Genomic DNA, 14,439 nt, shown 5'->3' with positions numbered 1-14,439 from the left:
CTGGAGCAGAATACAGGGAATCACTTACTGTATTCTAGGAGAATTGTTCAGACAAGTAATAAAAGCAACATTTCTTGTCATCTCCAATTCATAAATTTTCTGTAACAGTATTAAAAAAAATATACAACTGAAGTGAAACCTCGTTTTCCTTGACAGCTTACAGGTTAAAGGACTGAAGAACGCTACCTGCTCTCCAACTAGAAGAGGTTAACACGCTATTTGTGTTAAGCCTAGAAGCCGAATGCAAATACCCTCAGCCCCTTTTCAATTCTGTCACTTCCTGAACATCTCTTTGGAGTCCCAGGCCTTTGTGCTAAACGGGCTTTCATTTCACAGGGCAGTGCCCAAGGGAACCAAATAGTGGTGGCAATGAATCTGGGCCCAAATGGCTCCTGTGCAGCTGGGGAGGATGCCTGTTCCTGGGATTTCTCCAACCAGCCTTTGGTGGGCTGAAGCCCGAATGCTGGTCCTGAAAAATACCCCCAGGCCTGGAGGAAAAGTCCAATAATCTACTTCTGCTTTTATTACAAGCTTCCCTTTGTCACTAAAAGTGGAAAAAGAATATTATCTATATTCTCACAAAGGAAGAAAGACCAAAAAAGAGGGGACAAATATAATCTACTTTTGCTTCTGAAAGGCAGTTTACAATTGTTTTCACACAAACTGATCCTTTACAAAATAAACTTCAGAATAGAGGCATGGGACTTACCTTTTATTGTTTAGGTGTTTGCTTTACATCTCAGAGGCGTATCCTTTGCTTTTTTGTTATTTGGTCCAATACCTCAAATATCAAAGGACTTGTTATTAAAGCTGTCATGTGAAACACTTCTGTTGAAAAAGACCTTGATTACGTATGTACATAAGCCATGCATGTGACCTGTTAACAAGTCCTTTAGGGAAATAGAGCCTATTTTTAATAATGTTCTGTGACATGTTTCATTTCTTTTAAAAATAACACTGCAGGTCAGGGTTTATATGAACAAAAGGAACAAGAAAACCCATAGTCAGTCTCACTCCATTAAACTTATTTCTTTGACAACAGTATAAGCTAGATGAGTATCAGCTTGGGAAGTTTCATGGGAACTTGAAAGACTTGAAATATTTTAAAAGTGCTTTGAACCGTATCTTTTTGATAGCCTAGTAACAACTTGAAATGCAGTCACAGTCTTCATTACTAAAGGTGACTTAGGAAGTTTCCTTGCAGCTATCTGAATAAGTTAACTACAGAATTGTTTGCAGAGGGTCTCAAGAAGGAAGTGGCATAAATTTAATTTAAAGAATATAAAACATATGCAAAAGCCTCTCGGATTAATATATCTTTGCAGATCCACACCGGTTGTATTCATGGAGCACCTTTGTTTTGAAGGCGCAAGAAGCAGCTTCCTTGACCTGGGCTGCCACCACAAGTACCATTTAGCCAATGCAGCTGCAGCCAGTGCACCTCAGCTGAGGACCCCAACCCATGTGCTTTGTCTTACTTTTATCTCAAAAGCAGATTTGAGGAGATTATAGGTAGACTGGAGACCAATCCAAAGCTTAGCAGCTCTACGATAGATCTGATACTTGTTAATGGAGACTTTGGAGCTCCTGTAGGCAGCAAAGCGTTTTATAGTACTGGATTTGTTCACTAATTTTGCTATAAACATTCACATATGTACTTCCTGAAGTTCAGCTCCATGAGTCCAGGGTTATTTTGTATCCTTGTTCTACTGGGTTGATTGCCTGGATCTCTAAAATACATTCACAGCTAACTACAGGTCCCAAAGAGAATAAAACCTGTTCCTTTGCTGGGTGCTCCCTTACTGTTCAGTACACAGCTGCAGATCTTAATTAATTTCCATAAAACACTACAGGAAGCCTTTCTTTGAAACCTCAAATCAGGTATAGCCTCCACTGCCAGAAATTACAAAGATGGTGGGTCAGTGCTTTGGTGTCTGGTAGCATGCTCCAGGTACTAGGGGCTCTCAACAAGCCCTTCCAGCAGAGAGTAAAGTCAAGAGTTAAATCTGCTTGACAAAGCAGGAAGCAAGAGCAATAGTATTGTACTTTGATCACTTCCAAACATCTAGCATTGGTATAACAGCAACAAGCTAGGATGCAGTACAGAAGTGTTCCTCTTCTGTCTGTTTAGGTCGTGGAACCCAACACTTGGACATTCGGTTTAAACTCCTCCGTTACTATGTCATTGAAAAGTGCAGATGCTCTGAGTGTAGACACTTTGATAGCAGCTAAACAGAAACCAAGTGCTGCTTTATAGCAACTGTAACTAATCAAATTTCTCATTAAATATATGGCTCCTGTGTAAGCAGTGCACTTGGGTAAACATCATCAACATAGACGAGCCACACAACTCCCACGTCACCAAAGACTCTATATCCATTGCAGGAACTTGATTGTCTCTAAACCAGGAAGCACCTACATAGCACTGAGAATGAAGGTCATTTCAGTGCATCTGTGTGCAGGCAGAGAGAGTATTTCAAGCAGGCTAACAGTCAAAGCAGTGCTTCAAAATAGTATGTGTATCTATGCGTATGCGCAGCTAGGTTTCACATTTACCTTCCTTAGCACAAACTCAAGGTCATAACTGTCCATTTCAAATTTAAAAAAAAAAAGAAAATAATAAAAAGCATCACCAACATTACAAATGACTTTGGATCCAGGAATCGGTCTGGCTTCTTTTTAGCACATTCAGCAGTAACAGCAGTAAACACTGTAATTGGCACTTGTCTAATACTTTTGTTCGTGAAATATGAGACTGAGCAGGAAGCAGCATATGTGCCTGTAGGTGATGTAGCCTCACAGGTCTAATGCTGAGAAGACTTTTTTTTTAAATTTCTAAAAGCTAAAAGGATACAATTTCAAATGTATGTTGTGAGCAGAAATTTGTCATTTTTTCTGACTATAATTGTATGGGAAATATAGTCTAATTATATATATAATTCATTGGCCAATTGGCCTCATTTCCTCTCCCTCCAAAATTCACTCATTTAGGAAGGAAATCAAATCGTTTCCTCAGAATTTGGAAAGTGACTTATAACCTTTAGCTGTACTGCGACAAGTTTTAGGGGTCCTACATCATCTGCCTTTCCGAAAAACTTATGTTACCACACTGTACTCCAGGCACAGCACTATTAGTGCTAAACAAAACAGTAATAGCTGCTGCCAGCAAAGCAATGGTGAACTTTGAGAAAACAAAACAAAATAAAATAAACCCTACACGATGTCAGTAGATATTCCTTAAAAAACAAACAAACAAACAAACAAAAAATAAGGATTTATCATTATCAAGGGCTGAGAAGCCTTATTAATAAGCCAGGATCCCACTGTGATTTATGAGAAGAGGCAACCTGTACAATTCAGGCTCCACTCTGGGAGTTCCTTGATATGGACAGCTTACTGTATCTTCTGTGATTTGTGTTAATGCTGGCATCACAGGAACCTGAACGTAATGCACTACTTGTATATAAAGGTGGCCCCAAACCATTTGCATCTAGGCACCCCACGTGAACCTATTTTACCAAGCTACTGCACAGCAGCCAATTCCCAGCTGATTCCTGTCAGAGGGAAGAGTTAATAGCTGCTCAGCCACAAGCTTAACCAAAGATATTACGCCCCCAAGTAAGGTTTAGAGATGGTGCTCTGCATTGCTCAAGGCAGGCAAAGATATTTTTAAGGACAAGTTCACCGCTGCAACTCTTCCAATACAATTCTTCCCAAGCACACGTTAAACAGATTCACCCCTAGTGCTTCCGCAGGAAGTTGGATTGCACGGTGAATTTGCAGGAGGCAGAAGTGCCAATGTCATTCACACTCCCAGATGCTAAGACGTTAATTCATACCATAAGAGAGCTGTAAAGGATTTCACGCTGCATTTGGCATCTTGCAAGGACGAGATTCTGAAATTGCTTAGTCCTGAGTCAGAGAAGTAAATAGCACATCTAAGTATACCCCTCTCATTTCACTGATTCTTCTGCCTAATTGTGCATCAAACATGCACCATCCTCAACAAAGCCCAGAGCAATTCCCCTTTCACCAGTTGTAAAAACCGGGCCTGAACCAGGAAAGAGGAACCCTTTACAGATGTTGCTTGTTGGGAAAGCACCAACTCCTCACTGCTACAGATCTTCCCTGGTTTCACCACGGGCTGGACGATATGGCAGGGACACCAGGAGTCCTGCTCTGCCATGTCCCCAGAAACAGCCTTCTGTGCTTCACAGCAACCCAGGAACAACAAGAATGTCTGGAGAAGCTGGAAAAATTAGGTCTTAGAAACTTTCCTTCTTCCTCCTCTGAAGGGCCACTTCCCAGGTTTACCACCATTATTTCTACATCTACAAGGAAAAAGCAGAAATTATAACAGCATAAGGCATACACCTGTACCAAGAAAAGCCTCAAAGAAATAGTTACAAAACAAGTCTGAGCATTCTCAGTCTCATTTTTTCCCTGCATCTATGTTTTCTTGGGAGAGAAGGTTCTTTTTTTTTTTTCACACCACCTTGAGTTCTCCAGTTTTACTTACTTCACACATGGATGTCTAGGGCTAAGAGGAATCTTCCAAGCCAGTGAATTAGGTCCTGTTCCACTGAATGCATAATAATTTAAAAAATAATTAGGTTGAAGGTGAGCTTGAGAAGGTTTTTGGTCATAGCTGCTCTAGAGGCTGAAGCTTTTTGATTCTCTCTTCTATATGTACAGCAGCAACTTCTTCCTATTTCTAGTCTAAACATCTCATGACACTTTTATTGTGATTTATCCCTCTTTTCTTTCTTTCTTTTTTTTTTTTTTTTTAAACAAGGGAAACCTTACCTTTCAGGTAAGAGCTCTTGGCTCAAACAGCTTTTTTTGCAAGGTCCTGTCTCACACTTCCTCTTTAAACTTGTATAGGAGGAGCAAGACACTTTTTTTTTTTGGACTTTTTAAATAGGAAATGCAGATAGATGGGGATAAGCAGGTAACCCAGACATCTTCTACGCCCTTCCAGCTTGAATGCTGTTCCCTGAATGTGGCAGCCAGGATGGCACAGAGCAGTGCTGGGGAAGGCTTAGGAACACCTCACCTGCTGATGATACGTTTTCCCTCCCCATTGGAAATGGCTATGCTATGCACATTGGGTGGGTCACGTTTTTGTACCTCTATCAGATCAGCCAGCTCAGGTGGTTACAGGCCATCACACCAGGGACACTTTTCCCAGGTGTTTCTCAAGTTTTTGCATGCCTGGCTGGGATCAGCTGTTTCTGGGTCAGCTCATAGGAGTCATCCAGGTACCTCCCAGGAGGTACAGGCAACAGAAAGCACACAGCACTATGCAAGTCCCAGTATCTTATCTTTACAGTCATAGTAATCATGGTACTGAAACATAAAGCCCAAGTCAATATAAATTGTTATCTATTGCTCTAAGATATTAAATCTTGCTACGTATTGAACTCTTTCCTTGGTTTCTCCATTAGCTTATTTCCAATGCAGCAAGAGTTGTGCTGCTTCATTCTGCAGTATATGCACCTACACAAAGAAACTATGTCTTGGCACAAATAATCCACAGGGAACCAGGGTAATTTTAGCACCTTCAGAGCAATTTTGTTTTCCTAGACTTTGTGCACACCTCAGAAAGCAACACAGAGCCACAAAAGTGCTTCCTACTCTTTGCAATATGCAAATACACCGAGAAATCCATGAGCCTCTGAGTTTCCCAGTAGCAAGCAAAGGCTTCCACCTACCCAACCTCTGATCCACAACAAGCTAGCAACCCAGCAAACAGCTCAAGCTATAAGACACCTAGTCTCCAGCACAGGCTAGGCATGCCTACCCTTCTCAGGACAACCAGTGAGCCAGAGAAAGGACTCACCTGTTTTCAGAGTTCCCGCTAGATTTCAGTTTCCATCAGACTCACAAGCAGAGCTGTAATAGTCCTAGTGCTAGTCCTAGGTGCTAGTTCAAGTCAGACCTTCAAAGAAAGAACTAAAATGAAATAGCTAGGTAAAAGTTCACCTTATCAATTAAATCTCCAAAGGGGGGTGGGGGGGCAAGAGGGAATGAAGAACCCAACACCCTCCTTCAACCAACACTAAGCTTTTGCCCTCTGCTCACCTTCTAAGCCCCTGCCTCTCCCAGCTGCATGGGTTTGGGACTAGTTAAGGTAGCACGGGTCATCTACTCTGCACCGCCCAGCTGGGCTTTGCAACCCACAAACCCAAATGCTTGCTCTCTCTGGCTACGCTCTTTGTTTCCTGAAGGTATTAGAAAGCTTAGCTAAAACTGCCTGATTTCACAGCTTCATCAAAAAATCAAAATAGCAAAAGCCTGAACTAGACCATTAAAATTACCACCGTGTTCACCCTCAGAGACCCTACAATACACAACAAAACAAGAATTATTTGCTGAACCAATATAGAATCTGATAGGATTTTGCAAAACACATAATGCTGGCATTTTAGTCTACGTAGGAGTGTGATATACCGGTGAAAGGACCAGCTCAGTGAAATGTTATTTTTTAATGAACTTTTCTGCCTTGGATTGTGTATGTTTTTAGGTGATTGCTGGCTCCTGGCTGCCATTGCATCTCTGACTTTGAATCCAGATGTTCTGTACCGTGTTGTTCCCAAAGCTCAAAGTTTCCAGGAGGACTATGCTGGCATCTTTCATTTCCAGGTAACTCTCTCATTGGGGTATTGAGAATAAAAGAGGAAAACCATAGTATTTAGCTGAAAGCAGGTCTTTCAATCATTGACACAGGCTGAATGTCCAAGAATTACAGTGTGTAAGTGAAACTGATGGGGTGAAGAAAAGAACAGAGTTAAATACTAAATAATGTTAATTGACATTTACTCACTGGCTAGGCTCTGCTGTCTTACAGCTGATAGGGCTCTAGCAAGTTACACATTTTTTGTAAACTGAGCCAAACAATCATACCATGAGAGCCATGCCAACCTCTGTCTCTGCTGACCGTTGAGAGGGAATCTAGGCTGAAGAGGTTACTTCTCCTTCCCTTCCCTCTCCACTGCTTTGTTTGGATTTCCTTGCCTGCAGACCATAGAAGTTAGGCTCAAGCGTGAGCAGTGTGGATTCACCCTACAAAACTAAAGGAGGTGTTTGGGTGAGGGCAGATGTTATAGAGCCCATACCTATACCTTCCTCCTGCTCATCTCAACAGAGGGGTTATTGTGTTTATCATCCTCTTTCCTTTCCCTCCAGGACTGTATCAGATTCTGTAAATGAACTGAATGGTTCAAGTGCTCATGCAAAAAATTAGTTTTAGTAATGTTTCACACATTTCCCAATATTTTCAGAAGGCATTGGCACTATTGAGTGCTTCCCCTTTTGGGTGACATCTCCTTGCAGCGTTTTTAGAGGCATGATTTTTTTTATTTTTTTCCCCCGTGGATTGGGTCTTAAAAGAGTAGACAAGAAAATAGGACTTCCGAGACTCCTGTCAACTCGCTAGCTTTCTGAACCCTTCACTATGTAATCTATGCATGGGGAATGGGCTATTCCAGATGTTATGTGGAAGAAGTTGCTGTTAATGGTACCTATCAGCAACTCTTTAATAGTGTTTAAGGAGCCTGCTCAGCATTTCACAGGGATTTGCCTCAATTACAAGGAAGAGGAAGGTGGTAGTGCAGAGCCATTATTTATCCACCAGCCCTAATCATCTCTTCCTCTCTTCTTTTTGTTAGTTCTGGCAGTACGGGGAGTGGGTGGATGTCGTGGTGGATGACCGGCTGCCCACCAAGAACGGGAAGCTGCTCTTCGTGCACTCGGAGGAAGGCAACGAGTTCTGGAGCGCACTGCTGGAGAAGGCCTATGCCAAGTATGGTGGCTGGCTGGGAGGAAGCACTCCTGGGTGTTCAGAAGTTGACTGATCACACTGATGATCAGACAGACCTACAGATAATTCTTTCTTTCTGCAGTGCACATGCTTACAAGTGGAGATGGCCCCTTACATGGCTCTGTCATTTCCCCCACAGGCTAAATGGCTCTTACGAAGCTCTCACTGGAGGGTCCACTATAGAAGGGTTTGAGGATTTTACTGGAGGCATCTCTGAGTCCTATAATCTGCGGAGGGCTCCTTCAAACTTGTACCAAATCATCCAGAAGGCTCTGAGAGCTGGGTCACTGCTTGGCTGTTCCATTGATGTAAGAGACTGCCATTGCTCTCTTCTCTGCTCTGCTCTGCTCTTCTGCTCTGCTCTTCGCTCAGGTACATATCGTAATGAAGGCTTGAACCAATGTTAGGCATAGTAGGAAGGTCTGAATTAAATGCAAACAGAAATCAGTGGGACACTTAATTGATTTCAGTAATAAAAACTTTGGACAAGGTTCTAAAAAAAAGAGCTCCCATCATGCCTCCCTTTTTACAAGACAGCCTGTTATAATGCTTAGAATAATGTGCTGGGGACTGGTCTTCCTGAACTCTGTTCTCATTCTCTGACTATCTTTTCTCATTCAAATTATGTGTAATGTCAGCTCCAGACACTCTTTGATTTGTACCTGACTCGGGTACTTTGCTGTAGCTTGTACTCTGATTCTGGCTTTGTTTTTCAATCAAAAAAATAATTTATACCTACAAACTCTCTCAAGTTACAGATGATGTATGTATGTGTTTTGGAAAATCCACACCTTTCATATACTGTTTCATAATCTTGTTTTGAATCCTGGTTTATAGCATGTAGGATTACCAGTGCTCTGATTTTGATATGCTGGATCCTAACCAAGGTGGGTTTGAGCCGAGTTCACACGTACATGTCTCTGCAGGTGACTGGATCTGTTACCTAAGAAGGGAATTGGTTCTAGATTTAAATTTCATGAAGTCTCTGCTGTGCAGACTCTCTGACTGCATATTTGAGGGCATGAAACTCCGGAGGTGAACTCTTGCTGTGAATCTCACTTCTATTTAATATACATTGCATCAGGAATATTGATACTTGTTGTGCATACCACTTTGTATATCTTCCCCCATATTAATCTGCTCATGAAAGCTGTGTTAGTACACAATACATGGCCCTAAGTGTGAATATTTTTAATGCCCAAGGTAACTCGTGCATCTGAAACAGAAGCAATCACAAGTCTGAAGCTGGTAAAGGGACACGCTTATTCTGTCACTGGAGCAGAAGAGGTAAGCCAGCTTTTCTGCAGCTCATCCAGACTGGCTGAAGTGTTTGTACCTGCCATTATACAAAACAGCTTGCAACACTGCGGTGCCTTCAACTTTGTGATGTCTTTCTGTGACTGACCAAATAAAAATGCTTCACGTATTCATGCTGCATAAGGTGGGAGCGTGTACTTTGCCAATCAGCTCTAATGGGAAAGGAGTCAAAGCCTCTAGTGAACAACCTCAGCAGTCTTACCTGCCCAGCCTGCCACAGATATTCACATTTCTCTGAAACTGGAGTCATTACAGAGATGTCCGTGCCAAGTAATCTTTTTCCAACCTTGCTGTGTTGTACAGTATCTTTTAAGGATGTAGATATTCTACTGTTTTGTAGCTGATATTTTTCCTTGCAGGTTGCTGTCATTATATGAAATGGTGAGTGCTGCAGCTAATGGCTCACTTGGTGGTACAGGATAATGTAAAAATTAGGGTGGAAGACTTCTAGGTGTCTTTTAACTATTGCAAACTGTAATGGACTGTATCACTCAAGGACAAATCATGTTTTATCCTTTCTGAAAAGCAATTGCTCCATGATGATTGGAATAATGGGAGTGCTCAGGTTCTGTTTGTTGTGGATCTTTTAGGTACATTACCGAGGACGGCCAGAGAAACTTGTGAGGCTTAGAAATCCCTGGGGTGAAGTGGAATGGACTGGAGCCTGGAGTGATAAGTAGGTGTTTATATGCTCTTGCCTCTCCCTCTTCAGTATATTTTGGTATCTTTTAAAAATTAAATTAGGAGTATGCAGTTTAATCAAATCACAAAGCATGTTTAGGAAAGACAGTAAATCAGTTGGAATAAAACACTATTAATTTGTTAGGAAAGTTAGGTATTGATCCGTTCTGCCTCAGGCAGAGCTTTCTAATAAGAGAGAACAGTCCAAGTTTTAACTGCAAGCAGTCTAATGCAAGCCATACCCATGCCATTTTGCAAGATGACTTTTCTCAGACTGATCCTATTGATACTGCCAAGACCTTAACAGGACAGGCAACTTAATTCCATTGCTGAAAAATACAGCAGGGCTACAACATCGTACCTCTGCTTCAGCTCTGAGTTTGCTAGGCTCTAAATCTGCCAAATATTTGATTTCTACTCGAGAATCATGAAAGAAATGGGGATGTTGACTCAGCTAAGGACCAGAAGTTTGAATAGCTATCAAAAGCTGTCAGGGCTTGGATTCTCATGGGAGTGGCAGTGACACCACCTCATTTATTTTTATTTTTAGAATGGCATGGATTTTACTATCATTTGGGCCAAGATGTATTTTTTGCAAGCACTTATTTTGAGATCTCATATTCCCGTCCTGACCACAGTGCAGGTGTTGATGTAGGAAATACAGATAAACACCAGAATTATTTATATCTTTATCAGAGCTGCTTTGCTCAGCCCCTGCCCATGCCAAGGAGGGGTTGGAATTAGAAGATTTTTAAGGTCACTTCCAACCCGAACCATTCCATGATTCCAAGATAATGTGCCTCCAGCACACACATGCCATACCCTGATTTTGCTGCACCTGTTTAACCATGGGACAACCCTGCTGAGACAGACACCAAACTGCACAGCCACGTGGGAGCAGATCGAATCAGAATCTGGCTTGTTGCACAGTAACATTGGAGTGGGAAAGAGACAATACTGTTTTTTTTTTTTTTCATATTTTCAAATTCCATTTTTTTGCTTTCTTGTTCATTGGTGATCCCAGCAGTGGAGATTTTTATCATTTCCCTAGGGAGAATATCAGGCAACCCAATAGCTCTTACAATTGAGAAGCTCTACCCAACTTTCAGGCTGCATGTTACTTAATCCAGACAGTCTGTGATATGTACATTTTGGCACCTGACAGTGACGATTCAATTCAAGGCTTATTTGTTGAAAATATGGTTGCAGTCTGATTCCAGCCCTGTTCGCTATGTTGCAGCGTGTACCTCCCCTGGAAGGAGCAGAAGGTCTAGTTGTTGCAGAAATACATAGTCCTTTGTCAGCTGTGACTGAAAGCAGAAACTGTCTGATCTTGTTGCAAAATGAAATACAGCTGAGCAATACTGCTTTTGTCTTTTGTCTGCAGCGCTCCCGAATGGAACTATATTGATCCCAAACAAAAGCAGGCTCTGGATAAGCAAATAGATGATGGAGAGTTTTGGTGAGAATCATTTAGTTAGCTGATTCTTTTGGACATTTTATATGCTTGTATGGTTTTTAAGCAGTCCTTTCGGTTGTATAGAGGGAAACTGCCAGCACCAAAAGAGTTAATAGTGTCATGCTTGAGTTGTTTGTTAGCCTCTTGTTTATCTCCCTTCCCATTCAAACATTACCTTTTATTAGAGCTTGCATAACTCAGTGCTTACCCAAAATATAGAGACCAGATGGTAATAAAATTAATGATGTGGCAAGAATGAACCTCAGATGCTCTATATTTTGAGGCTTTTTTTTTCCTAAATGCTACACACTGATGAAAAAGTTTAGATTGTCAGCAGGGGAAGAGTCTGTTTACCCAGACCTAATGGAAAGCCCATCCCAGCTAGATGATTATTGTGGGTCAGTACTGAGCCCACGTCACTCTGTCCTAGACCAGAAAGATAATTGCTCATCATCTTTCAGTGCAATCAGCAGTGTGAGACATAAGGCAGTGAAAATGGAGAACAGACCTCTCCTTGCAGCATGGGGTGATCAATGTCTACCACTCATGCAGACCTACTAGGAATGGTAAAAACAAACATCAACAAGTGAATTAAAACAAAATACCAAACTGAGCTGATTTTTTTGCAGAGTGACTCTTAAGGACCAAATCTTGCTCACACTAAGTAGCATCTTACTGCATGTTTTGGTCTACTGGTTTTAGTGAGTTTAAGTTTACTTACAAATCCATGAGGGATTGCCCGTGACCAGGGATGACAGAAAATGGTACAACTGAGCCCATAATGTGTAACAGCTGTTGAGAACGGTTGTCTTCACAAGATACAGCTCATTCAGGGAGTGGGAAATTTCACTTCCCAAAAGCCTATCATAAGTTTAACAGTTCACTTAAATGGGGATTTGGGCAGCTCTGTAGTGCCAATGTTTGCTGTCCCACTGGGAGAGACATCCACCTGCAGTTGCTTTGACTGTAACAGGCTGATGAACTAACCCTGATCTTTCCATGCACCAGGATGGCGTTTTCCGATTTTCAAAGGCAGTTCACGCGACTGGAGATCTGTAATTTGACTCCTGACACACTGACAGGCAACCAAGTCAACAAATGGGACCTGACCATGTTCAATGGACAGTGGAGACGGGGTTCAACTGCTGGGGGTTGCCAGAACTACCCAGGTGGAGACCCAGCTAAGTAGTAGTTTGGTGAAACAACCAACAAACCCATGAAAATTACTGCTTGTGAACCAGGGGGTTGCCATAGGTGGGAAAGGTTTGGAGGTTCAGTGCTTTCTGTGGGGTTTAGATAGCAAGCAGAAGTTTGGCAATTGAAACCAAGATCTAATTCACACTTATTTCCTCATCAGGGATTGTCAGCTCACTGAGCATTTAGTTCATGACATAATTCCTTTCTTTTTTTTTTCCTCTGTTTGCTCTCTTTGCTTTCATAGCTTTTGCTACTGACTGGAGCAATCCTCCAAAGAGAAAGGAAGGCCAGGAAAGTGGCACAGATTTGTGGCAGTGTTGTTTCACGTTCGCTTTTGGGTTAGACCTCTAGAGATGCTGCCTGGCATTTGGTTCTCTTGCAACAATATCAGCCTTAGCCAAGGATATTTCCTCTAGATAAATGGCTGGCTGGAATTAATGGTATCAGTTCCTCCCTCTTTGTCATTACACCCCAGGAAATACCTTGGTGCTTTGATTTGCCATGGCTCCAATTGATATTCAGCATAGCTGTAAAAACATAAAACCATATGTTACATATGTACTGTAAAGGTTTGGATATAATCCAGGCAAAAGTCTTTCCAAACAGTATCTGTAATTCTAGTGACAACCACTTTGGCTACAATAACAAAATCTTACCCTTTTTGTCTTGTCTTGGGGATTTTTAGCAACATACTGGATCAATCCCCAGTTTAAAATCCGTCTGGATGAACCAGATGATGACCACGACGGGAGTTTGAATGAGCCATGCTGTACTATACTGGTGGGCTTGATGCAGAAGAACCGCAGGAGACAGAAGAAAATGGGAGAAGGTCTACTTAGTATTGGTTATTCACTCTACCAGGTATAGTGTTTTTTTTTTTTTCTTTTTCTCATTTAAGGTTTTATTCTCTGTTCTGTTACCCTGGAAAAAATTAGCCATGTGCTACATCTTGAAATTCAGCACTACACTGCAATAAGAACTGGGTTTTACAAGATGGTTGAAAACCTCTCATTTCTTCCTGACCCACATAATATGGGAAGATTCAGAAAAAAATTGGTTCAATTTTTGTCCCATTTTAACAGGAGAGAGGTGTAAAACTGGAGGCAATTAATTTAGCAACAGTCTCATTGAGAGACTTCTCTTTTCAGCATCTGAATGGGGACAGGCTCAGGGTGCCTGGCAATTCCAGATAAGTGGTTCTGATTACAGCTTATCATTACTGCTCAGTAGTCGCTTTCTTTATTTCTTTCCCCTTTTATTTGAAAATTGTTTTGATTCATTGTCTATGATGCTATTGTTCTGTTTCAGTAGGTTTTTGGTTTTCTTTCAGTAGGTTTTTGGTTTTCTTTCTTTTTTTTTTTTTTCTATTTTGATTTTCACAGTGTTGCTTCTGTCTCCATAAATGTAATGTAGGGAAAAAATCTGCAGTGCCACCTCTAACATCTGTGGTGTGAGGGCAGAGAAATAAATGTAAGAATTTCCAAACAGTATTATCATTCTCAACATCATATATGGAGAAAAGCAATTAAATGTTGTATAGATTCCTCTGGATAAAGATTACTAAACATCACAGGTGGGCGCAGATGGGAATGGCTGACTTTTATTAATAAATCTTGTGAAGGATGGTTCTAAACTAGGAAGGGTTTTTCCTAGTTTCTGAAGGAAATGGTTCTCACTGTGTACATTTCTGAGTTGCTATCTGCATGACGTCAAGCACCCCAGCCTATTGGCATCCTAGAATTTGCACATTAAGGATGTTTGCCTGCCCATACTACTGAGTACAACCCTGGAGAAGATAGCAGAGCATTTCTGCTTTACATCTATTTCATCCCATCTGCCCCCTCTGGGACCTTTTCCATAGTAGGATGGACTTAAGTGACTCTTAACAAGATGAAGCATTTCTTTTGAAAGAAATAGCTGCCAAATCATCTCATGTAGACACACAGCTATCATCCAAGTTCCT

The 14,439-nt window shown here is 41.4% G+C and overlaps 1 protein-coding gene across 1 annotated transcript in view; it reads left to right on the top strand.

Annotated features, from left to right (window-relative positions):
- The window catches only part of CAPN8 (calpain 8), a 32,865-nt gene that overhangs the window by 7,699 nt on the left and 10,727 nt on the right, over positions 1-14,439 (top strand). Inside the window, exons 3-10 of the mRNA XM_080586390.1 lie at positions 6,527-6,645; positions 7,671-7,804; positions 7,962-8,130; positions 9,026-9,109; positions 9,730-9,815; positions 11,208-11,282; positions 12,288-12,448; positions 13,162-13,337. Of these exons, the coding sequence (XP_080442516.1) occupies positions 6,527-6,645; positions 7,671-7,804; positions 7,962-8,130; positions 9,026-9,109; positions 9,730-9,815; positions 11,208-11,282; positions 12,288-12,448; positions 13,162-13,337 (1,004 nt within the window). The remainder of the gene's footprint in view (positions 1-6,526; positions 6,646-7,670; positions 7,805-7,961; positions 8,131-9,025; positions 9,110-9,729; positions 9,816-11,207; positions 11,283-12,287; positions 12,449-13,161; positions 13,338-14,439) is intronic.

This window comes from Anser brachyrhynchus (genome assembly GCF_964034855.1).
Source record: "Anser brachyrhynchus genome assembly, chromosome: 3".
NCBI classification, from domain to species: domain Eukaryota; kingdom Metazoa; phylum Chordata; class Aves; order Anseriformes; family Anatidae; genus Anser; species Anser brachyrhynchus.
The sequence above is the reverse complement of the archived record's forward strand: the minus strand, read 5'-3'. Positions and strand labels throughout refer to the sequence as shown.